We start from the raw sequence: 23,886 nt of genomic DNA, 5'->3' as shown, positions 1-23,886 counted from the left end.
CTCTCGGAACAGAACTTGCTCGTATGTAGGGGACTTACTGTATTCTAGAAAACACTCTGGAGGCGGGGCCATGCCCCGGGGGAAACAGGACCCTGTTGCGCAGCCACAGGGAAGCCACGGAGGTGGGGGGCCCACACGGGGTTTGAGAACTCCCGGGGTGCCTGTGCAGACACTCCCTGCGGTCAGGCCAACTCCCCTGGCAGTGAGAGGTCACCCCCAGATTTACTCACAGGAAATGACTGATTGAACCTCACAGCTTTAGATCAATATTTAATTTTTAACTTTAATGTGCAAATAAATAGAAAAGGAAAACTACATTCAAAACAGCTGCAAAGGAAGTACAAGCCCCAGAACAGAAATTCTTCAAAAACAGAAGAGATGCTCCCTAGAAGCATGCAGGGTGGGGGGCTTGGTGGGGGTATGGCCCGCAGCCCAGGCCCAGGCAGAGGCACAGGAGGGGCTGCGGGCTCCCGAGGAGGACGGCTGCCGGGAGGGTCTGGTTCAGGAATTCTGATAAGTTTCCTTCTTATAAAACAAGGAAGCGTACAAAGTGCATGGATTACACATGAGAAAACACGGGTGAGGAGACACCCAGGTGGGACAGGCTGGCCTTGGAATCGCCCAGGCCTGGAGTCACAGGCTTTGCAAACCTCGAGTTCCACAGGTAAACTTCTAGAAACACGTCTCCAATTCCCGGAACCTTGGGTTTGGCACAGCTCAGCTGCAGGAAGGCAAGGGCTGTGGCTGGCAGAGGCAGCTGCACGGGGGTTCTTCCAGGCCCACGGGTCAGTGGAGGCCACTCGCTGATGGTGTCAGGGGCCCGGCCAGAGCTTCTCATGGTGCAGGAAGTTCAAAAAGCTGGTTCCTAGCACGAACTGCTTGGCATTCTTGGCACAGAAGCTTTTGCCCCTCACACCGTACCCACCCCGGGTGGTGGCTGCCGGAATGGAGGCGTTGGGGCGGGTACGCGGAAGTCCACGAAGAGGGCTGTCACCCCCAGAGAGGCCGTGGGACTTGGCCGTTGTAGAACTTACAACCACTAAGAGAGCGTAAAGGAATAAATATGTGTGTGCATATATATACTTCTAGAATGTCCATCTTAGGTACACAACCGCACCCCAGGGCCCTCCCAGGGTGGGACCACTCGAGCTCAGCGGGTGCGGCAGGCCAGGCCCCCTCCCCTCACGTGCCCGGAGTCCAGCTGTCGGATCAACATGGGGTTTGAGTCTCTTTTTTCCAGAGCAGGGTCTTCTGGGCAGTTCTGGTGTCACCTGCCCACTCTACGTCCGGATGTCAAAGCAGGATCCCAACAGTCTGGCTGAAAGGGCTCTTCGCACTTTCGAAGTGACTGAGGACCCCAGGCAGGCACCCGCTGGGCCAAGCCGATGCCCAAACTGTCGGATGCAGGTTGTCGCCCAGCTTGCAAAATGTTTCTAGAAGCCTGGGAAGGACACGCTTTTCAAGCAGGTCCACCTGGGCCCGACTCCTCCGACGTCAGGGACCCTCAAACGCTGACCCCTCCTGAATGTGAGCCCTCGCGCGGCTCTTCACCCACTTTCACCATACGCGGCAAAGGACCAGCGGTGCCCAAGCCTGGGGCTTTGGCATGTGTGACGGGAGTGGCCCGGCGGGCACGTGAACGCACTCACTTGTGCCTTGACCGGTGCACTGCTCCTCCCCCTTCCGGTGGGGTCTAAGCCCCTAGAGTTCAAGTGCGGGGAGTGGTTCACGTCTGGCACGGGACGGGCCCAGAGGAAGCGGGGAAGCCAAGAGGGATGGCAGCGTGGGGCCGAGAGCCGACACAACCCGCCCTTCTCCGGAGCTCACAGCCCATAGCAGCAGCAAGGCTGGGGGACGCTCTGCTCCCCTCACACTGTTCATGAAAACGCCCGATGGACACATACGCCGAGGAAGCAACTGCACCAAGTGCGAGTCGTGGTGCCCGTGTGGGAGCGTCAGGGCGAGGCCGGGCGGCGGCTGTACTGCACTCGGTAGCGGGTCACCGGCAGCCCGTGCACGTGAGCCGTCTCGCAAAGCGTCTTGCAGGGCACCATGTCCTCGTCCTCCTCGCCCATCAGCCAGTCCTGCACGAGGCTGGCCGCCTCCACCGGCACGTTGTCCTCCAGCCAGCGGCTGTGCCACTCCTCGAAGTGCTGGTGGTGGCGCAGCAGGACCAGGGGCTGCACCTGCGGGGGGCGGGGGGGAGAGAAGAATCAGGATGGCCCAGGCACCCCAGACAGCTGTGGGCCGGCCCCCAGGTTCCCGTCCCGGGACGTGGGCGGGGAGGGGCACCTGCTTGGCGCGGCCGAGTGTCCCGCGGCGGTACATGTAGTCCTCGGAGTTCACGATGAACATCATCTTGTGGGTGCTGAGTTTGAAGCGGCAGTCCACGTTGCAGGCGCTCTCCACCCCGACCAGCCGCTTCCAGGAGCTCTTGGCCTCGCCCCGCAGCGCGCGCACCTGCTCACACTGCCACCTGCGGAACTTCTTGAGGTTCCTGGGGGCAAGGAGGATTTGCAGACTAGAAGGCCCTTGTGGCCCAGAAACACTGGGAAGGTGTCTGACCTCCCAGGGTTGGAGAAGCGCAATCTGAAGCAATGAAAACTGCCACCCAAACCCTCTGATCCCGTGAAAACGAATAAAACCCTGTCACGCTGGGTGCCGGCAACAGTGGGAGAGGCCCCAGGCCCGAAGTCCTCTCACCTCTGCAGGAACACAGGCTTCAGGAGGAAGCCCTCGGTGGGCGAGCTGGACGCACCCTCGGTCCCCACGTACTGCTCCATGTACCGAGCCAGGTGCTTGGGGGACAGAGGGAGACACAGCCCAGGTCATCAGAGGCTCCCGGGGACTTTGTCCCCACCCCTCCCGAAGCACTAGGATAACAGCTATCGAGGACCCTGACGTATGATAGAGACCAGCAGACTGCAGCTCCCGATAAAGGGCTCAGCTGGAGTGGGGCACGCACCCCCAGGCCACTATTCAGATGATTTATGGCATTTCGGGCTTAAGTGGATAAATCCCTGCTGTGTAACGACTTTTCTGTATCCATCACGTGATAAGTTCACGTGGAACAGGAGGCCCCTGACACGGAGGAGAGTGGGGTCTGGGGGGTGGGTGGGCAGGAACAGACATCAGGACACAAACAACAGGTAGGAAGAGGTAGAGAGCTGGCAGGAGTTGCGGGTGAGTAACGGGTGGGGCCCGAAGCAGTCACCAGGTCCAGGGCCGACGTGGCCTGCAGCGTCCGAGGGATCCTTCAACTGCTCACCGCACTGTTAAAGCACGGGGCTCCTCCAGACTCAAGCTTAACAAAACCACATTTGCTGGAAACTTCTGGAAAGGACCGGGTGTGCAGGCCCCTACCTTCCCTTGTTTTGGAAAGTGTTTCCAGGGAAGGGTGCTGTGAAGGGAACCCCCGAGGCTGTGGTGGGCGGTGCCCCAGCTCTGTGAAGGCGGCTTGGGGCTTCTGGGCCCTGCTCCCTGGCGTGCGGGCACCAAGTGGAATGTGCACCTCAACGTGTGGGCCAGGTGGGTTTTCTCCAGTTGGTCAGGGGGCACCCAGAGCTCTGAGCTTCATGCATGGGGAGCACAGCGGCCACATGCCCCGGGGTCTGAGTGACGGCTGGCTGTGGGCGGATGGCACTGTGTCGGCAGCAGGTGGCAGGAGCCGGGGTTTGGAGGGAAGCCGGCCTGGCTCCCACAGGGCCTTCCGGCCCTGGGACACACCCCTGGCTCCTGAGAAGCCACCCGCAACTCCCACCTCCTGTTGCGTTTCCAAGGAGAGCGTTCAGCCTGCACGGAGGCTTCTCTGGTGGACGTTTTGCGGCCTGTGCTCGGCCAGCATGTGCATGGGCTCCCGTGGTGGGAGCCCCACGATGCTGCCTGTGGCTGCCCCCGGCCCCCACGGTGTGTACAAGGCACAGAGCACAGGGCTGTGGTCCTCACCTGCACCTCTAGTGGGTCCTCTGTCTGGGCTTCCTCGGTGTCCAGGAGCTCAATGGTCATGATCACCTGCCCTTTGCGCTGGAGGAACATCACCTGGGGAAGGAGGGGGACAAACAGCCTGAAGCCATGAGAACAGCCCAGGCCGGCAGAGGATAAGGTCGAAAGGTCATCAGTGATCCCTCTTCACCAGCCTCCAAGCCCCCATCCTTCCTTGAGGGACCATGTGCTGGGTGCCCACCTCACAGGCCCTGCGGTGCCCTCCGGGGCCAGGGCCTGCATCCAGAGGCTCAGCGAAAGCAGCACACAGTACTGGCCTCCTGTCGTGGGTGCCTGCCGTGCTCCCCCCAGCCTCGTGTGGGGCTGTGCGTGGCTGGCCTCTCACCTTAAAGCAGTTCTCGTCAGCCATGCACCGCTCGGCCTTCCACTGATAGCTGGTCTCCCTGGCGGCGCGGACACAGCGGGAGGACAGGTTCCCGCCGGCAGCGCCCCGCTTCTTCTCATTCAGGTAGAGCTCCACCACCTTCAGACAGACATCGTCGCTCACGAGGTGGTGCAGCTGCCGGGGAGGGAGGGCCGGTGGGTGCCTGGCGTGTGCCCGCCAGGAGGGCTGAGGCACAGCCACCACTCCCACCTCCTGCTGGAGCCCCTACCTCACCCAGAGACGGTGTGGCAAAGTCCACGGGGTGGGGGTGAAGACCAGCGTCCAACGGGCTGTGCAGGGCGACCTCCGTGCCTGATGCAGACCAGAGCAAACTAGACCAGACTAAACCAGACCAGACTGGGGCAGACCAGGCCAGACTAAATCAGAGCAAACTAGCAAACTGGACCAGACCAAAAGCAAGACCAAACTAGACCAAACCAGACAAGAGCAAACCAGAGCAAACCAGAGCAGACCAGCAAACCCTGCCTGGGTATGGGAAACGCACAGAAAAAATACAAAAGAAAATGTGCCAAGATGGGGATGGTAATCGTAAAAGCAGCGATTATCTTCCCCCAGTGTTCAGTCATAAACACAAGTAATTCCTTTAATACCTATAAGCATACTTAAAACCTTTAGGCTTAGGATGAGACAAGGATTGGAAAAAGCCATGAGTCGGCCCCTCTGCGCGTGAGGTGTGGCCCAGACAGGCTACTGCAGACTTAGGGCCTCAGGCTCTGCTCCGTGTGTCCCTCTGCTGAGTGAACAGAGACGCGTGGACACACGTGGGTCTCATATGGTGCCTGACATCCGGCACAATCCCAATCAACATTAGCTGCTATTACTGAAAATAAGAAATGCTAATTAAAAAAATAAATAAATAAAAGGAAGTAAAGAGTGTGGATACGACACTGCAGGTTACAGGTGTTGCGTGGAGGGGCCCTGTGAGCCACACGTGGGGGTCCTGCCCTCACTATGGCTCCGACTAAACAGCTCCATTTTTATTGCTTCTTTTATCTTTTAAAACAGGTTTTACAGGAAACATTTGTGGAGAGAAGGAGGTTTTTTTTTTTTTTTTAAAAGAAGGCATGAGTCAAAGTATATATGGTCCAATCCTCCCGGTGCTACAGACGGGGCCGCCGTCCCGAGAGCTGTGGCCTGTTGGCCTGTTGGCAGCCGACTTACTCGGTCCAGGAGAGGTGAGAGAGCCCTCCCCCACCCACCCACCCCCTGGGGCAGGACCAGAGCAGGCCAGGAATCTGGAAGCTTCCCCCAAGGCTGGCTGTGCCTGCCTGCACCCCACCCAGGGGAGCAGAGGTCATGCACACATACGGCCCGCAGGGGAGGCAAAGCGCTGCTCCAAGGGCCCAAATGGGACCTCGTCCCTGGAATCCTTCCCAGGTGGACGATGAAGGAGCCAATGGGCATCTCAACAGACAGGAATCTCAGAGGATCACGCTGCCTGGACATAGCCAGACGCAGAGTTTATACAGCTTCAAAACCAGGGACTCTATCCCAGTGTCAGAAATCAGCAGCGGGTGCCCGTGAGTGGGGGATGGATGGAGGGGGCACGGGTGGGGTGTCCATTTGTGAAGACCCACCAAGCTGCACACTGAGGAGTCAGCACTTTTCTGTATGTGTTTTACTTCAATAAGAAATTTGTAAAACCTGGAAGGAATTGCCATTTTTAAAATGTTTCTAGTAAAACTGTACCTGGGTGGCAGAGTAATGACATTATTCCTTCCTCCGCTTCTTTTCCACTTTATGATGAACAGCCTCACTTGATAACCAGGAAATGAAAGTCAAGTTGAACAACTCGAGTGGTCACCAAGCAGGACCCACGTCCTGGGACCACACCCGACTTGTCTGAGGCTTTGCTGTTTATATACTTATGACCAATTTCCTCTTGTTGACATTCAGCCGTGGGTGATGCTGAGGCACGTCACTGATATTCCCCCGGCAGGAAAAGTGGGCCAAAGGTTCTTTATATGTTGCCAAACAACCCTCACGAAAGGTTTCTCTACAGGGGCTCAGACATATCCTCGCACACACACACATCCACAGCAGCACTGGTCGCCACTGCCAAAAGGTGGAAGCAACCCAAGTGTTCATCAACGAATGAATGGAAGAACAAAATGTGATCCATCCACAAAACCGAATGTTATTTGACCATAAAAATGGATGATATACTGACACACGCTACAATGCGGATGCTGAGTGAAAGAAGCCAGACACAAAAGGCCACATAGTATGTGATTCTGTTTATGTGAAATACCCAGAACAGGCAAATCCAGAGAGACAGAAAAGGGCTGGGAGACGATGGATGGGGAGTGACTGCTAATGGAGACAGGGTTTCTCTGGGGGAAGATGGAAATGTTCTAGAACTAGTCGGAGATGATGGTTGCACAACACTGCAAATGTGCTAAATTCCACTGAAACATTCACTTAAAAATGGCGAATTTTACTTTACAAGAATTCTACCTTAACTGAAAAAAAACAAAAGGGAAACGTGCCAACCACGGGATCAACCGCAGGCACAGGAGTGAAGGAAAGGGACTCGCAAGGAGGTGCTGCCCGCTTGTCCGCCCCACGCCTGCTCACCTGCCGGGCGATGCTCTGCACCAGCTTGTCCATGGTGAAGCCCACGTAGGCGTGGATGGTGAACATCTCGCGCAGGGTGTCCTCGTACTGCGTGGGGTCGATGCTGCCCTCCAGCAGGCTCCGCACCATGTCCAGGAAGGCCGGGTAGTACTCCTCCAGCTCCACCTCACCTGAGGAGGCAGCACCGTGGTCACCGAGGGCCCAGCTCCCACGCGGCCACCACCGGGAAGGATCTGGAGTCTCCACTGAACGTGAGCAGCCCTCGTCCACAGCCTCCCACCGCGGGTGGCCTGTGGCTCTGGGGCGGCTGTTCGGCTGGCCCGCCCCCCCCTCCCGGATCTCAGAGGCAAGCCCCCACGGTGTCATCCTTGGGCCCAGGGGCTCACTTGGCTGCTTCAGCCGCAGCTCCATGGCAGGGTCGTTGCCCTTCTCCCGGCGGCCCTCGCAGAGCAGTTTCTCCCTTTCCTTCTCCGTCCGGTACTCCAGGAGCTGCTTCTGTGCCTGGCGGTAGATCTTCAGAAGCCTGGAGCACAGGGTCTGATGGAGGCGCAGGAAGAAATACCAGTTGTTGTTGGCAAAGAAGAGGCTGTAGACGTCGTCCAAGGGCTTGTGCTGAGGTGGCTGCTGCTCCGTGGCCGGCGCCTCACCCGAGGCCCCCTTCTCCTCCGGGGCGCCACTCTGCGGTCCGGGCGCTGGCTTCTTCCGGTCACCAGGGTCTGCACTCTGCCCCTGGGGGCTCCCCCGGCCCTCATCGGCGGAGTCCTCGGACGCGCCCAGGTCCAGCTGCTGGGAGAAGAAGAGGCTGGGCACGAACTGGTGCACCAGCTGGTGGATGGTGCCCTGGTCCTCCTTCTGGATGGCCGGCTGCCGCTTCACATAGTAGCTGATGAGGGCGGCCGCGTCCTCCAGGATCTGCCGGTCCTCGTACACGAAGATGAGGTGCGGCTCGCTGGAGGGGGCGTTGCGGCCCTCCGAGTGCTGCTCCTGGTGCTGGGGAGACAGGGCAGCCGTTAGACGGGAAGCGACCCACTGGGAGAACTCCAAGTAGGGGGTCCAGGGCCATGGGGCTTTGAGGGCATCACAATGGTTGGGGGCCCAGCTGAGCTCTGGGACCAAAACGAGGCTGAACTCCCACTACCAAGGCCTGCAGCAGCACTCAGAGGCTGGGGGACACGAGGGGAGCAGCACCCTGATTATTCGAGTCCAGCTGACCCAGGCTGCCTTGGGGGTGAGGACGGCTCAGGGAGGACCATGGGCCTGTGCCCACCATCATTCATTCACAGACACCTGGCTAGACCCTGGAAGACCTGCGATTGCTTGCACTCTGGTCCAGCCCCACCAGCCCTGCACACCCAGTCTGTCACCACCCCACAACGTCCCCTGCCTCTGTCCTTTCCCCACCTGCCACCAGCCCTTCCATGGTCCTGCCATCACCCGGTGCCGGCACAAGCCGCCCACCTGCTCGCTCCCGTTCACCAGCCCATGCCAACTACTCCCCTCACTGAGTCCAGAGCCACACAGGGGCATGGTCGGCCCTAGTTGCCCCCATCTGCTGACAAGGGCAGGGTGGCCTCAACCCACCTCCTGGGCCATCCCTATGCTGGGTGCTACGGAAACACCCATCCTCACCCCTACGCAGCCCTGCGAGGGCAACGGAGGCACAGAGAGCTGGCCATCTGCCCGAGGCCAGGAGAGCCAGAGCTTGGGCGCGGGCAGCCTGCTCCGACCCCGGCTGAGCAGGGCCTCACCTCGTCATAGACGCTCTCAATCTCATTGAGCAAGCTCTTGGAGCGAAGGGCCTTGGTGTCATTCTGCTTGAAGTTCACGGCCTGGTGGTCCAGGGACTTGAGGTACGCCTTCTCATACTGCTCCCTCCAGATCTTGTTGAAGCCCTGCTGGGCCTCCCGCCACTCCTCCTCTTTGGCCTTCAGCCTGCAGGGCCAGAGGGGCTCAGCACAGGGACAGCCCGGGACACCCGCCTGAGTCATCCCTGTGCAGGGCCAGCCTGTCTTCCACCCACAGACCCACTGGACACGTTCCACACTTGGGACAGCCAGCTCCAGGCCTGTGCAGCAGGCTCTGTGCTGTATAAAGGAGGGAGGGGGTAATGGCCCCATGGAACCCTCATAGCCAGTTTTACGGTTTCTCAAACATCCCTGTCCTGGCCCACAGAACTGACTGTGCTCTATGCAGCTGCTGGCTCGACCGCCAGGCTCCCTTGCTCAACCGTGAACCCCACAATGGAAGGGACTGTGTCGGGCTCGCTTGGCTCTGTAGCCCCAGGGCTGGGCACAGCACCTGGCTGAGGGCAGCCACTTGACCAATACCTGTTCACCGGCACAGCGAGGGTCCCAAACATATGATTAAATAAAAGGCAAGCCGTGATACAGGATGGTCCCATTTGTGCTTTAAAATAGTTACTTTTCATGTTCATGTTTAGGTATGATTATGTGCATGGCAGAAAGTTCTAGGAGGACACAAACAACTGTTGACAGTTGTGCTTTCCTCTCGGGAATGGAATGGGGAGATGAAGCAAGACTGGAAAACACTGTAGTCAACCAGACTGAGACCCCAGGGACCCCCTCACGATTACACCAGTGACAAACAGCACTAATGAGCTGCTGGGGGGCTCCCTGCAGCAGGCAGGGTGGTCAGAAGTGTGAGGACACCTTTTCAGGACGACGGGGACAGCGGTGACAGGGTTCTTCTTGAGGCTCTCAATGATCTCCGGAGCCTTGTCACCGTAAATGCGGTGGATGGCGCGGCGCTGGATCACCTCCGACGTGCCCCCCAGACAGTCGTCCAGCCGGAACTTCTCCTGGTCTTCCGGCGCCATCCGGGAGAGCTTCTTCTGCACGCTTTCCAACACCCGGATCGTGGCCAGGTTGGTCTCCAGGACAACGTCTAACTATGGAAAGGAAAGCAGAAAGGGGTCAGCTGTCGGGGCGTCAGCAGGGCCCTAAGGACAGGCCTGCGCTGGCAGAAGGGATGTGCAGAACTGAGGAAGGGACGATAGACATCAGGGTGTGGTGGCGCTAACGTGGGTCCAGGGGACTGGAGCAAGCACAGCCGGTTACGGGGGTGAGGGGGCGGTCCAGACCTGGGTGATGACGGCGTCACCTGGACCTCACCACTGGTGGACCCATCTGAGGAGGGGAATGGGTCCTAGGCTGACCCTTTCCACAGGCATCAAAAGCACATTACACTCAGCAATGAAGAGGAAGGGACGCGTGGTACATACAGCCCCCGGGTGACTCCCCAAAACACGTGCTGGGGGTAGCCAACCCCCCAAAAGTTATATACCATGTGACTGATTCCACTTAGGACAAAGTGAAGGAGGTGGAGGATAGGTTGATGGATGCTGGGAATTGGGGAGGGAGGTGGATGGGGATATAAAGGAACAGTGTAAGAGATCCTCCTGGTGGGGGAACTGTTCAGTATCTTGGCTGTGGTGCTGGATACATGGACCTCCACAGGTGAGAGAACCACACAGAGCTAAACATACATGCACATGTTTGTGCACAAGATACCCTGCCCCCCTGTGCCCCCCACGAATACAAGTCCAACTAGGGAGACGTGAATAAGATCATGGCCAGGTCAACGTCCATATCCCGGCTCTGACACTGTGCCAGAGATTTACTAGCTGTTACCACTGGGGAAAGGGCACCCGGATCACTGTGTTATTTTTTAAGCTGCATGTGAATCTACAATGATCTCGGTAAAAATTTTTATTAAAAAAATTAACTTAAGTGAACCTAATTTTAGTTAATGAAAACACACACACACACACACACACACACACACACACACACACACACACACCCCCACCACCAATGCCTAGCCAGCCTGGAGGCCAGCAAGGCAGAAAAGGGAGGCTTTCAGGAGCTGCCCCCTGGAAAGCGCTGGAATCCCTGATACTCTAAAGGAGACCAGAGGGCTCAAGGAGGATCAGGATACATCCCAGGGTGCAGAGGAGATGAACTGAGGAAAGCGAGGGCAGGGCCGTGGAGAAGGTGGGCCCGCACACACACCTCGAAACGCTCGTCCTCACAGCGGTGCAGCTGCTCCTCGTAGGGTGTCTTCTTGGAGCTGACGAAGGTGGAGTCCTCTGACCAGGAGGGGAAGGACACCCAGGTGTCATTCAGTACCTGCACCAAGAGGAAATGCAGTGACCAGCGAGGCAGGCCCCCACTGCCAGAGTGGTTTATTGTGTGGTCCAGCGTAGAAGACACGAGGATAAGTAACAATACTGATTTTACAGGAAATTACCTTATCGTACAAATAGTAAAATTACTTTTAAAGTGGTTTCAAGAGAAAATGTGGCTCTGATCGAGTGAACAAATCTTACTATCAATACTTGGGGGCTGGCAAACTTTCTCTGTAAAGGGCCAGATAAATATTTTAGATTTTGCAGGTCATTTGGTCTGTCATGTCTACAGGGATGCATCGTTTTATTGTGCTTCACAGATACTGCTTTCTTTTTTTTAAACAATGTGAAGGTTTGCGGCAACCCTGCATCGAGCAAGCTTATTGGTGCCATTTTTCCAAAAGCATTTGCTCACTTTGTGTCTCTGTGTCACACTTTGGTGATTCTCATAATATTTCAAGCTTTTTCATTATTATTATTATATTTGTTATAGGGATCTGTGATCAGTGACTCGCTGAAGGCTCAGATGATGGTTAGCACATTTCAGCAATAAAATATTTTAAATTAAGGTATATACATTGTTTTGTTCAGACAAAACACTACTGTGCACTTAACAGGCTACAGTACAGTATAAAGATAACTTTTATATGCACTGGGAGACCAAAAAATTTGTGTGACTGGCTTTATTGCAATGTTTGCTTTATTGCAGTGCTCTGGAACCAAACCCACAATACCTCCAAGGCACGCCTGTCCTGGTAAAGCAGCCGCAGGCAGTATGTAAACAAACGGGCATGTCTGTGTGCCAATGAAACTTTACTTACAAACTCAGGCAGTGGGCCGGATTTGGCTCATGGGCCATAGTCTGCTGACTCCCAGACTACATATCCTGGAATCCAGGAGGCACTCTTGAATTCTGGAAATGCATAAGCCTGTCTACTAACCCTGAAAAAGTGTTCAGTGGTCAAGCTGAACAGAAACATGCTGAGGGCAGTGAACCTGGAACAGAGTGGGCTCAAGGCAGAAATAAATCTGTCTAAATGACGGAGGAACAAGCCAAACCCTATGCTGGCGCTGTGCGCTCTGCGGCTTGCCAGAACCACCAGCAGGGTAAGAAACTGTCATCTCTACCCATGCATTTTGTTTTGGCACACCCTGGTACCATCCACCATTCACTATCAGGGGGATCCATACTCGGTCTTCCATGTGGAACACAGGAGGGGGTAAGGAGCATGCAGCACACAAGCTGACGTGAGCCCCAGGAAGCGCTACCTCCTTGCAGATGGCTGTCCTCCCGCTGCACTTGGGCTGCTGGTAGGTTTTGGGGAGCGCCCGGTAGCTGGATCCGATGCGCTTGCACGAGGCGTAGTCGATTTCCCGGCTTATTCCATCCCCGGACCTGTCACTCATGGGCGGGGCGAAGGACAGCTCTTTCACCCCCAGGAAGGACTTAAACTGTGCAAAGAGTTCTGGAAATTTCCTTCAGAAATAAAGACAAGTCGGAGGGAGGTGGGAGGGACAAATCAGGAGTTTGGGATTAGCAGATACACACTACTATATATAAAATAAACAACAAGGTCCTACTGTATAGCACAGGGGAACTATATTTGGTATCTTATAATAACCTATAGTGGAAAAGAATCTGAGAAAGAATAAATATATATATCTGAAGCCCTTTGCTGTACACCAAAAACTAACACAACATTGTAAATCAACTATACTTCATTTTTTTTTAAAGTCTAAAAAAAAAATAAAATAAAAAAAATAAAGACAACTGGTAAGTAGCATCCCGAGGGCCTTCTGAGAATGATCTAGAGATGTTAAAATGGCTTCACGTGGATGCCGGCCGTTAAAGATGGTCAGAATCAACATCAGAGAGGAGGGGCGAGAGGCAGAACTGAGCATCCAACGTGTGTGAATCTGCCCTCCAGCCGTCTGTCACCAAGCAGGCCCCCCACTTGCGGGAGGTCCTCGAACATGCCCGATAAGACGACTTGGACTGGCAGAAGCTGGGGTCAGCGATGCTCCCCGACTGGAAGAGGCCGGGCATTAGGCCAAGGGTCAGCAAACTAGTCAACCTCCCCACATCTGCCTATAAATAGTCAGTCACATCCGTCCACTCGTCCACTCGCTTAGTATTGCCTGTGGCTGCTTGCGCATAATGCCAGAAGCTGGTCAGCAGTGACCCTTGGCCCTCGACAGATAAAATCTGCTTCCCCGCTCCAGGGCCTTCCTCCCTCATGAGGCAGACCCCCCTCCCTAGACAAATTCTCATAATGTAATGGTCGTGCATGTCGATGGGAAGATTTTAAAGCAACTGACCCCCAATGTCATCTGCATTAATGTTTAAATGAATATCAACTCGTACAGAAAGGGCGCAGATATTTTGACAGCTGGTGTGATGATCCTGCCATGACTAAGCCTGGCAGTTTCCCCTCATTAACTATGTGCCCCGAGGCGGCCCGCCTGTAAGGACCCCGGCCAACTCAGCTCACAAGGAAAACCCCGAAAGCCAACGGAAATGCAGGGAAGGAAGTGCAGGGAAGGAAGACATCAACAACAGAGGTTACAGCAGGATAAACCAGTCTGAAGGGGAGGTTCACCCCACTCCAGCCTCAACTCCAGCCATGCTGTCACCAGGTGGCAGCTCTCCGGGCCATTGCACTCAGCTGCCCGTGGGTGTACAAACCCAGAAAGAAGCTTGCCCATGCAAACAGAGGCCTCATGGTGGGGAGGGGGGCGGGCGTGAACGCTAACCCAGCTGGGCAACAGGTCAAGATGAGCGAGCAGAAGCCGCTTCATTTCTCCGCTTTGCTGCACACCCCCGTGGCCCTCTCCCCAGCCTGGAGTCTCTAACTGCTGCTCACATGTCGAAACGGGAATAGCTGACCCTGACCGAGGTCAGAGCACTGGATTCTGAGCTACGCAGACGTACTTTGATGTGAGCGTGCCCAAATCCACGTAAAAAACCAGCTACGTTTTAGCCTAGACTGTGTGACACCTGCCACCCTGCTCTGGGTGGTTTTTCAGAGCCTTAACAGATCTTTAGCAGCCCCAGAAAGTTAATCCAAGTGAAAAGGTCACCCTGACGTGAGTACACTCTTGGGACCACCAAGGAAGCACCTCCCGATGACCCTAACTCGACCTTTGAGTATCCCAGCCCAAGAGCATAATCTCAGCACGGATTACAGGGGGAAACTGGAGATAAACGTCCATTGTTGCAGACCCTGCTGAGAAAACCATGGTCCATACACTGTGCAGTCGCTAAAAACGATCGTTTGGGTCTAAGAATTGCTGAGTTTAAAAAAGAAAAAAAGAGAAGACTACAGCCCAGCCTCACAGTGTGATGCCATTTACGAGAAACTCAACAGCCACACTCAGATCCCGAGAGCAGAGGATGAGCGAAGGGTGGGCTTCCAGGCCGCATCCCCCTGAACTCGCCCATCACCACGCAAAGCTCTCTTATGAGAGCTTATCCTGGAGAGAGTGAGAGGTATCCGTTCTGGGCCTCAGTTTCCTCAGCTTAAAATGTACTGAGACACATCGGATGTGTTTAAATTCATGAGTTCATGTAATGCCAAAGAAACTGGTCCCCTTTTCAGTTCCTAATTGGCCTGATGAGACAAGAAAGTGACTCATCACCCTGACACTGTAATAAAGGGAGAAATCAAGCATCTACCTTGGGTCACCAAAAGGTGATAAATACTGTTGAGATGTTCTCTTTTGCAACCCGCAATGAATGAATAAACAAAGGAATAAACCACAGAAAAGAACTCAGAGGATACCACTGCCTCCTGACAGACAGGGGGATGTGAGGGAACGTGAAGGTGCATTTGGCAAAATGCACCCACGCCATGGGGATGCCAATGCAGACACGGTAAGGAATAAACTTGCCGAGGGAACCTAGAGATGAAGAGGGACGTACAAGACGTATTAGAAAACAAAACCCAGACCACGAGGTGAGACTGAGCCATGTGTCTGGCGGTGTCCGCCTGGGTTGGCTGCGCCGTAATTAGTGTAGGGAGGTGGTCACTCCCAAGCCGAGGGAGGGAGTATGACTGAGATGGCAGGTGGGTGGGCTCCTGGAGGTTGGCAAAGGGCCATTTGTGACCTGGGTGGTGGGCACAAGGGTGTCTGCCTAATAATGATTCACCAAGCCATTCTTCTGTTATGTGGTTTCCTGAATCTGTTTTATTTTACATTAAAGAAAAAAAGTTTAAAAAACTTTTTTAATTAATAGAAAGGGAATCAGGTAGCTGCCCCCAGGGGCCTGCAGCCTCTGGGGTTGTCTTGGGGGCTAAACAGGACGCCGCACACGTCATGTATAATGCGAACTCACCGTGTTCGAGATGCTATTTTAAGGGCCTTCAGGCAGAGCCCATTTGAAACTTTCTGAAACCCTGCGCAGGTATATTTATGATCCCCCTTTGACAGAATGGAAACCGAGGCTCAGACGGGCTAGGAAACTCGCTGGGCATGACAGGGCTGGTGAGTGGGAAGCACACTGGGAGCCAGCAGACTCCCCCCTTCCCACAGCACAGGTGCATGACCTGCGGATGCGCAGTCACCTCCCAGGACAGCTCCGCCCCCTCAGAGGCTGCTGGGCCCTGGGCGGGGGGCGGGGGGCAGCTCACACAGGGCAGCAGGATGTGCTGGAAGTGGGTAACGGATCTGCTAACAGAGTTTCTCTCTGGGCAGCAGGGATGCTGTGTGGTCATTTCATTCTTCCCAGTAATTTCTGATTCTTTGAATGGTTACACAGTGTGACTCCATTTACATAATACTTTTGCTATATAAGCTTTAGAAAAGGAACACAGGTTTTAGGGGTTGTCAGGGGCTTGGGGCATGAGAGGGACGTGGGTGTGGGTATCAAAGGCCAACGCAAGGATCTTCCTGGTTCTGAAGCTGCTTGGTACCTGTACAGTGGTGGTGGACACACCAACCTTCACAGGTGATACAGCCGTACACATACACACAGACACACAGACACACACACAGACACACACACACAGAGGTAAAACGGGAAACCTGAAAAGATGGGTGGCTTGTGTGAATATCAACATACTGGCTATGACACTGACTAGAGATGTTACCACGAGGGAACGCTCCCCAGGACCTCTCTGTGTTCTTTCTTACAACTGCTGGCGAATCTATAATGATCTCTGTAACAACTTCAACTTAAAGACAAGATCGAAAAAAACACACATATACCGTTTTCTAAAAACAATAGCCAAAAGAAGGGTGAAAGGAGTTTACGGAAACAAAACCCAAGCGGGGAGCCCTGAGAAGTGTCGCTCACCCTAGAAATGGGCTGACCAGCTGGAGGAGCTCAGAGCCGGACACAAGCTCCTGGTTGAAGAGCGCGATGCAGCGGAGGAAGTTCTCATAGACCTCCTGGCTCTTCAGCACCCTGCGCACCTGCGGGGAGAGCGAGTCAGTGGGGGCCCCTACCGGGCCGAACTCCCGCTCCTGAGCACACTTGGTTCTGCTATCACCAGATGCAAACAGAGTCACCAACACAGGCGTGTTCTAAAGGGACCGGCTGTGGTCTGCAGTGGACTGCTCTCCATGCAGTGATCTTTGGCTCAGACAGCATGTGCCTAGAGCCAGCTCACTGGCTCTGCCCACTGACTCTGGACAGAAGCCCCAGGACCATCCCAGCTTTAGAGACGCCACACAGCTTCTGAGTGGCAGACACATGCCCCCGAACTTGGTGTGGGCTCTGAGCTCTGCCTTTCCCACCTGTTTCGCTACCTCCTGCCCGCTGCCCACCCCTGGCCGCCTGCCGCCTGCTCCCAACGCTGCCTGCTCAGATCTGAGCTGGGTGAGGCCAGCCTGGACAGGGGAAGGCCCAGAAGTCATGGGTCGGTCCCACTGCTCACCTTGTCAAAGAAGGAGAACTCCTGCAGAGTCCCGTACTTCCCCACGGTGGCGATGGACAGGTCTTTGGTACCACGGAGTTTCATTTTCTTCTGTGGAGAGAAATTCCACTCCATGGATGCTGTGTGCCTCCCACGGGCAGCCCGTGTCCATCTTTATTAGAATCATAACATCATCAACACTGAGCTCTCCTGATGGGAACCGCCATCAGGTGCTGGATGAGGTCTGCCCAAGACTCCCGTGGATGAACCTCTCAGGACCACCCACCTCAGCCTCCATGACCTAGTGAAGGGTTAAAGGTCACACAACCACTCTGCCCACAATCTGGGATCTAACTTTCAGCAGTGTAGCACTTTTGATGTCAGGAGGGATTGTCATAGAGTAAGAGCAGCCAGGGAAACATGCCCCTAGATATCGTATCAGAAACCTCTTCCCCTGCCTGTTTCGCCCTGTGGGCCCATCATGGTGATGGGAAGGGGACTTGAACTTGGTCACTCTGCTGAGACATCGAGGACACTACAGAACCATCTCCCACATGCCTGAAGAATGGTGGGGATGTGTCAAGAGGACACAAGAGCCAGCCCAAAGGGCCCCACTGGCCAGATCTGGGACGGTTTAGGCATCAAGATAAACAGTGATAGTCACGGATTATAACCCGAGTCTATGATGATATACACAATTAAATAAATGAAGATGAAAAAAAGCTGTTCCTTACAGTAGAAAGCCAACTAGTAAATGCATAAAGAATGATGGAATTAGAAAGTCACCATCACAGGTGATGAGAACAACAGGAGCCAGACCTCAGTGCCTCTCACCCCCTAGCAGGGCACCTTGTGCAGTAACCGACCTGCACAACTGTACACAGGGGCCCTGCCTGTGAAAGAGTTGTGACGGTGAAAAGGAGCAGACTGAGCGGTACATCTGGTTTCTGCGAGAGGAGGTGACACTCCTTCTCCCACAATCTTGTGAGCCGGGGGAACAGGTGACTGGCCACCTCACAGGTGAGTCGACTTCTCAAGGTCCCACAGCCAGTGAATTTCAAGCTGGACTCGAGCGTGGACTCGGGTTCATGCCCCAGGTCTCTGCATATTGCTCCTCAAGTCATCTATGGAGAAGGCCAGGCTGTTGGGTGTCCACACATGCACACATCTATGTGCGCAGCTGACAGTTACCTTGGCTGGTGCAGACACGGGACGGAGGAGGGAGGGCCGAGAGCGCTTTTTGCTGTGTTCCAGATTCTTCTCGTGCTCACTCTTTTGGACACTGTTCACTTCGCACGGCCCATTTCCTGTGAACTAAGGACACAGACACAGGAGGTGGTCAGCGGTGGAGAGACACAGCCGGGCCCATCAGTGCTGGTTCTCAATGTATCCTAGTGCATGGAACCATGTGCAGCTCAGCTCATGGCCCCAGCAAGCACTGTCTGCCACGGGCCAGGGGCTCCGTCCCAGTGCGAGGTGACCCTGGCTCTCAAGATGCTCACGTTTACTGGAGGAAAGACCCGTGTACCCAGCTCACCACAGTCATGCACCGTGAGGCTGGGAGAAGGCTCATGGAAGGCCTCGATGGGCGAGGGTCCTGACAGGTGAGGGAGGGCTCAGTGGGGAGACAATGAAGCTGGGCCTTGGCGTGCGGGGCTCACCCAGCAGACCACTGACAGGGTGTCTGCCTGTATGTTCGAGCGCACCACAGAAAGGAAAAGAATTTCAGGCTAGAGGACCTGCAACGTGCAAGGCCCTGGCAACAAAAGGAAGCAGCTGATGGTGCCAGGTCACTGCAGCGGGGGAGGAGGGGTTCCAGCCAAGTTTGTAATCTTTCCTATGAATAAGAAAACGCATCTTGGGGACAATGTCATCACTCAGTGGGGTGCTCACTGCTAGTCCTCCCAGGCTCTACAGCAAGCACTGATTAACAGGTCAGGGTGTTGGCAATATTTATGAAGAATGGTTCTGGGAGGATCTATTCGGCATTTGCATCTGTATGAAAGTCAGAGCAGGCAGGGGGAAGGTGAACAGATCATGGCTTTTCTTCAGGGCTGGGCTGGAGAAGCACACTGCAATCACCCCCACTACGTTCACATTGCCTGCACCCACTCCCACCACGGGGCCTATATGCAGAGACACTACGTGAAGGGTGTGCTGTCAGCCCAAAGCGTGGGCTGGGTGAACAAGTCGCGGTGCATCCAAACCAAACAGAGGCAACTGTCAGCTATGAGTTAGCTCTGTGTCTGTGTCCACTGTGTCACTGCTAGGGACAGGCGTACCTGATACACTGTTATGACAAACAGAAAAAACTCCTAGGGGCAGAACAAATGGGATGCCATCTTCTTTAAAAGGACAAACATTTGTTTGCACATTCAGAGGAGATTTCTGGAAAGGTACATACTATAAGACACTTGTAAGTACTTCACTATGAGAAAACTAAGGCTAGGAAAAAGGGAAGTTAACTTTTCATACTTGATGCTCTCATGAATGCTTGATTTTTCTCATGAGCATGTACTATTTTTATATTCATAATTATAATAATAAAGACCTATCGTTTAACTACAGGCAAAACCTGTCCCTTAGAAGATTAAGCTTCTTTGGAGGGATTAGTTATCCGAAGACCCAAGGCTACTCCAAGAACCCAAAGTGGAATAATTCTCAACTGGTATTTGCCGTAGATCTCAGAACAGGTGCAAACACCAATTCCTAAAGGAGGGGGACAGGTGACAATATGACGTGCTGAGTAGGACTTGGCGGGGGTGGGGGTGGGGCGGCTGGGAGGAAAGGGGGTAACCCACTGCTCGCCCGGCTAAGCTCATCCAGCTGGAAGGCAAGCTCAGTACCACCGATCTTCCCCTAATAATTCAGGCAGTTCTTCTGTTTCAGTTAAATGTCCCAATGTGCAAATGCCTGAAGCAGAAGACCCCCAAAGACCACTCACATAGGGGCTGGCTCGGCTTGCATTTGTAAATAAAACTGTACTGGCACACAGCCATGCCCATTCGTTGACGTACGGGCCTGTGACTGCTTTCCCGCTACCACGGCAGAGCTGAGTCTTTGCCACAGACTGTCTGGTCTGCAAAGCCTAAGATACTTACTTTCTGACGCTTTATAGAAAAACTTTGCTAAGCCCTGATCTAGGCGAAGCAGTCGAGTTTAATTAGGACAATATCAAATTTCACCGTTGGTTTCTTTTTCCTGCAGTTTTAAGAGAAATCTAAAAATTAATGAAAAGATCGTTCTATATGACAAATTATTTATGAGCATTTTAGTAATTTTTAAAAGTTGATTAAATCTTTTAAAATGTACCAGACAGTTCTAATTACACAATGCACACTTTAAAAAAACACTGCTGAATTGATAACAAATGCCAGTTAAAGAAACTCTGTGGGCAGGTGCTTTTCTGAGAGAAATGCTTATTTTTCTAGGGTGGGCTTTGTCAGTGTCCAACTTGGTAAATGCCAAGTTGTGTCCACCAGGGGGCGCTGCGACCACAGCTCTCAGAGGGCAAGAGCCTCTACACACCCCCAAACCTGACCCATCAAGATAACTCAGGAACCAAGGCCTGCAAAGAGTTCATGTGAGCTGTGCAGCAGCAAAAGCTGGCCAGGGACAGAGCCAGGCCTTTCTTCCCTGAGGCCATGACGGTGGGCTGCCCCTGGACCCTGAAGCATTGACAGCAATGACCCCGGGAAGGCCACGCAGGGATGCCGCTGTGCACACATCTCTGCGGGGATGGGGTTCAGGGGAAAAGCTGCCAACGCCAGGGTCAGAGCTGAGATTTGAGGCCAAGAGGATGAGACCCAAAAACTATCCACCAACTGTACAAGGGAGCAACACAGGGCTTTACAGCGGGTGACAGCATGCAGCTTGGGCTCCCAGGGACACAGAGGCCCAAGCACCACAACCTTGGGCTAAGCCAACACAAGAAGGGTATGAAGCGGGAAGGAGGTGGTGAGACCCCTCTGCTCCTCAGCCATGTGGCCCCTGGAGCAAGTTAGGAGGGTCTTTGATGAGCAGGAGCATACAGAGAAAGGAGATGGGAATGATGCTAGGACTGCAAAGGACAATTATTTGGGAACAGGGATAAAAAAACCAAGTAGGGATTCTGAAGTTCAGAGAGATCCCCGGGGCAGATAATGGACTCAGAGGAGAAAGGTGGACTCGGGGGTGGGGCCGAGAGGAGGCAGCCAGGCTGAGAGGCCCAGTGTAGAGGTGAGCTCCCTGCCCCCGGGGAGGCCAGACAAGGGCTTCCTTCAACCGCCCCCCCCAACCCCTGGTATCCCCCAAGAGCCTCCAGCAGGCCAGGCAGCTGGCTGGTCCTGGAGATGCAGAGGGAGACCCTGGGAGGAGGGGATGAGACGACCAGACGGGATTCTAGGCCTACTTTCCCAGCACAACAGCAGCTGCTCTTTCTGGAACACTGAGCACAAGCCAGGCCCCGCGAGAAGCACTTAAAGGACAACAGCTCAGTCCCATGTGAGAGAGAAGGCAACGAGGCCTGGGAGGTGACACGGCCGGCTCAAGCCTGCCTGCAGCACCCAGAGCCCGAGGAGGCCCAGGCTGTGTGCTCACGGGGGCTCTGTCCAGGCCCCCAGGACACCCAAGGCTCCGGGTGGGTGGGCAGGACTGGCTACAGCTCCTGGACTTGTTTTCAGCCCAAAGGATGAGCACAGAGCTTCTCTCTGAGTCAGGAAGTGCTTCTGGGTGGAACATCCTCTTAGGGATGGTGCTCTGTGTCCCAGAGACAGTAACACGTGGACAAGCCCCGACCTGCACACCGGAAGTCTGCCCAATCGACTTAAGAGTTTTGAACAGCATCCAAACTCAGACTGCTATCACCCCCGAGCCCCTTCCTTCAAGACCCACTGCCCCCCAGTCCTGTGCCCCCACTGCATCTTCATTCGAGAAGCAGACCCGGGAGAGGCGGTGGTGACACAGGAAGGTGGACTCTTGTGTGCTCACAGCCCGAGTTGTCATCAAGGACAAAGAGGAAAGAGAACACTCAACAACCTAGGAGTAGAAGGAGCTTCCTCAACTCGAGGGTGCTTACGGAAAACCCATAGCTCACATCACACTCAATGGTGCAAGATGGAAAGCTTTTCCTCTAAGATCAGGAGCAAGATGTGGATGCTGACTCTCACCACTTCTATTCAGCACAGTCCTAGAAGTTCCATCAGAGCAATCAGGCCAAAAAAAGGAAATAAAAGGCATCCAAATTGGAAAGGGAGAAAGAAAACTATCTCTATTAGCAAATCCTAAGGAATCCACGAAAACTATCAAAGCTAATAAACTGGATATGGCAAAGTTGCATGATACAAAATCAACACAAAAAAGCAGTGGTGTTTCTATACATGAGCAACGAATAATCCAAAAATGAAATTAAGAAAACAATTCCATTTACAACAACAAAAAGAACAAAATATTTGGAAATACATTTAACCAAGGGGGTGCAAGACTTACACAATGAAAAAAAACTTTGAAACACTACTGAAAGAAACTAAAGACTTAAATAAATGGAAAAATGCTGTGTATTTGTGGATTAATCTTGTTACGATGGCAATACTTCCCCAAACAGTTGAAAGATTCAATGCAATCATTTTCAAAATCCCAACGGCCTTTTTTGCTGGAGTGGAAAAGCCAATCTTTAAATTCATATGGAATTGCAAGGGGCCCTGACTAGCCAAAACAATCTTGAAGAAAAACAAAGTTGGGGGACTCACACTTCCTTATTTCAAACTTACTGCAAAGCTACAGTAATCATGACAGTGTGGTGCTGGCCTCAGGGCAGACATGGAGATCAATGGATTAGAACTGAGTCCAGAAATAAACCCATAAAACTATGGTCAATTGATTTTTGACAAGAGTGCCAAGATCATGCAATGATGGAAAGAGAACAGTTTCCTCAACAAACTGGATTGCCACATGAAAGTGGACCCCTACCTCACCATACGCAAACATTAACTCAAAATGGATCACCAACCTGAATATAAGAGCTAACACTATACAAGTATTAAAAGAAAACTTTAGGTAAACCTTCATGACCTCAGAACTAGCAACGAATTCTGAGATTTGACACTGAAAACATGAGCAACAAAAGAAGAAATAGGTAATTGGACTTGACCAAAATTTAAAACTGATGTGCATCGACCCTAACAAGAAAGTGAAAAGACAACCTACAGGATAGAGGAAAATATCTGATAAAGGACTAATGTCAAGAATATATAAAGAACTCTTACAACCCAGCAACAGAGACGAAGTAAAAAAGGTGCAAAGTATTTAAACAGACATTTCTCCAAAGAAGATAAACAGATGGCCAATGAGCACATGAAATGCCCAATATCATTAGTCAGCAGGGAAATGCAAATCAAAACCGTGATACCATTTCACACCAACTACAAAGGCTATAAATTTTTTTTAAAAAGGAAAACCTCAAGCACTGGTGACGATGTGGAAAACTGAAACCCTGGTATATTGCTAGTGAGAATGTAAAATGGTCCAGCCACCGTGGAAAACAGTTTGGCAGTTCCTCAAAAGTTAATACAGTTTCCGCGTGAGTCAGCAACTCCGCTCCTAGGTATAGACAGAAAATAACTGAAAGCAGGTGTTCAAACAAAAATTTGTACATGTGTGTTCATAGCACGATTCACAATGACTGCAAGGTTGCAACAACCCAAGTGTCCACTGATGGATGAATGGATGAACAAAATGTGGTCCATCCACACAATGGAATTATTATTCAGCCATAGGAGGGATGAAGTTCTGACACATGCTACACATGCTACATCATGGATGAACCTTAAAATCATGATGCTGAGTGAAAGAAGGCCACATGTTGCAGGATTCCATCTATGTGAAATGTCCAAACAGGTAAATCCACAGAGACAGAAAGCAGACTGGTGGTTGCCAGAATC

At 53.3% G+C, this 23,886-nt stretch overlaps 1 protein-coding gene across 3 annotated transcripts in view; it reads right to left on the bottom strand.

Annotated features, from left to right (window-relative positions):
• Positions 1–257: 257 nt before the first annotated feature.
• Positions 258–23,886, bottom strand: part of SIN3B (SIN3 transcription regulator family member B) — a 37,855-nt gene continuing 14,226 nt past the window's right edge. For 2 of the 3 annotated variants that reach the window (XM_059062715.2, XM_059062712.2), the window contains 14 exons: positions 18,161–18,283; positions 16,991–17,080; positions 16,408–16,526; positions 12,381–12,588; positions 10,996–11,112; positions 9,634–9,872; positions 8,713–8,896; positions 7,351–7,954; positions 6,965–7,134; positions 4,328–4,501; positions 3,946–4,038; positions 2,704–2,798; positions 2,293–2,497; positions 258–2,186 (listed from right to left, as the gene is read on the bottom strand). In XM_059062715.2, coding sequence (XP_058918698.1) covers positions 1,956–2,186; positions 2,293–2,497; positions 2,704–2,798; positions 3,946–4,038; positions 4,328–4,501; positions 6,965–7,134; positions 7,351–7,954; positions 8,713–8,896; positions 9,634–9,872; positions 10,996–11,112; positions 12,381–12,588; positions 16,408–16,526; positions 16,991–17,080; positions 18,161–18,283 — 2,652 coding nt within the window. In that variant the 3' untranslated portion in view covers positions 258–1,955. The remainder of the gene's footprint in view (positions 2,187–2,292; positions 2,498–2,703; positions 2,799–3,945; positions 4,039–4,327; positions 4,502–6,964; positions 7,135–7,350; positions 7,955–8,712; positions 8,897–9,633; positions 9,873–10,995; positions 11,113–12,380; positions 12,589–16,407; positions 16,527–16,990; positions 17,081–18,160; positions 18,284–23,886) is intronic. The other variant, XM_059062713.2, reaches the window with a different exon arrangement.

The sequence above is a fragment of the Kogia breviceps genome, chromosome 4 (assembly GCF_026419965.1).
Source record: "Kogia breviceps isolate mKogBre1 chromosome 4, mKogBre1 haplotype 1, whole genome shotgun sequence".
Classification (NCBI taxonomy): Eukaryota; Metazoa; Chordata; class Mammalia; order Artiodactyla; family Physeteridae; genus Kogia; species Kogia breviceps.
Note: the sequence above shows the minus strand (reverse complement) of the source record. Positions and strands in the feature narration are given on the sequence as shown.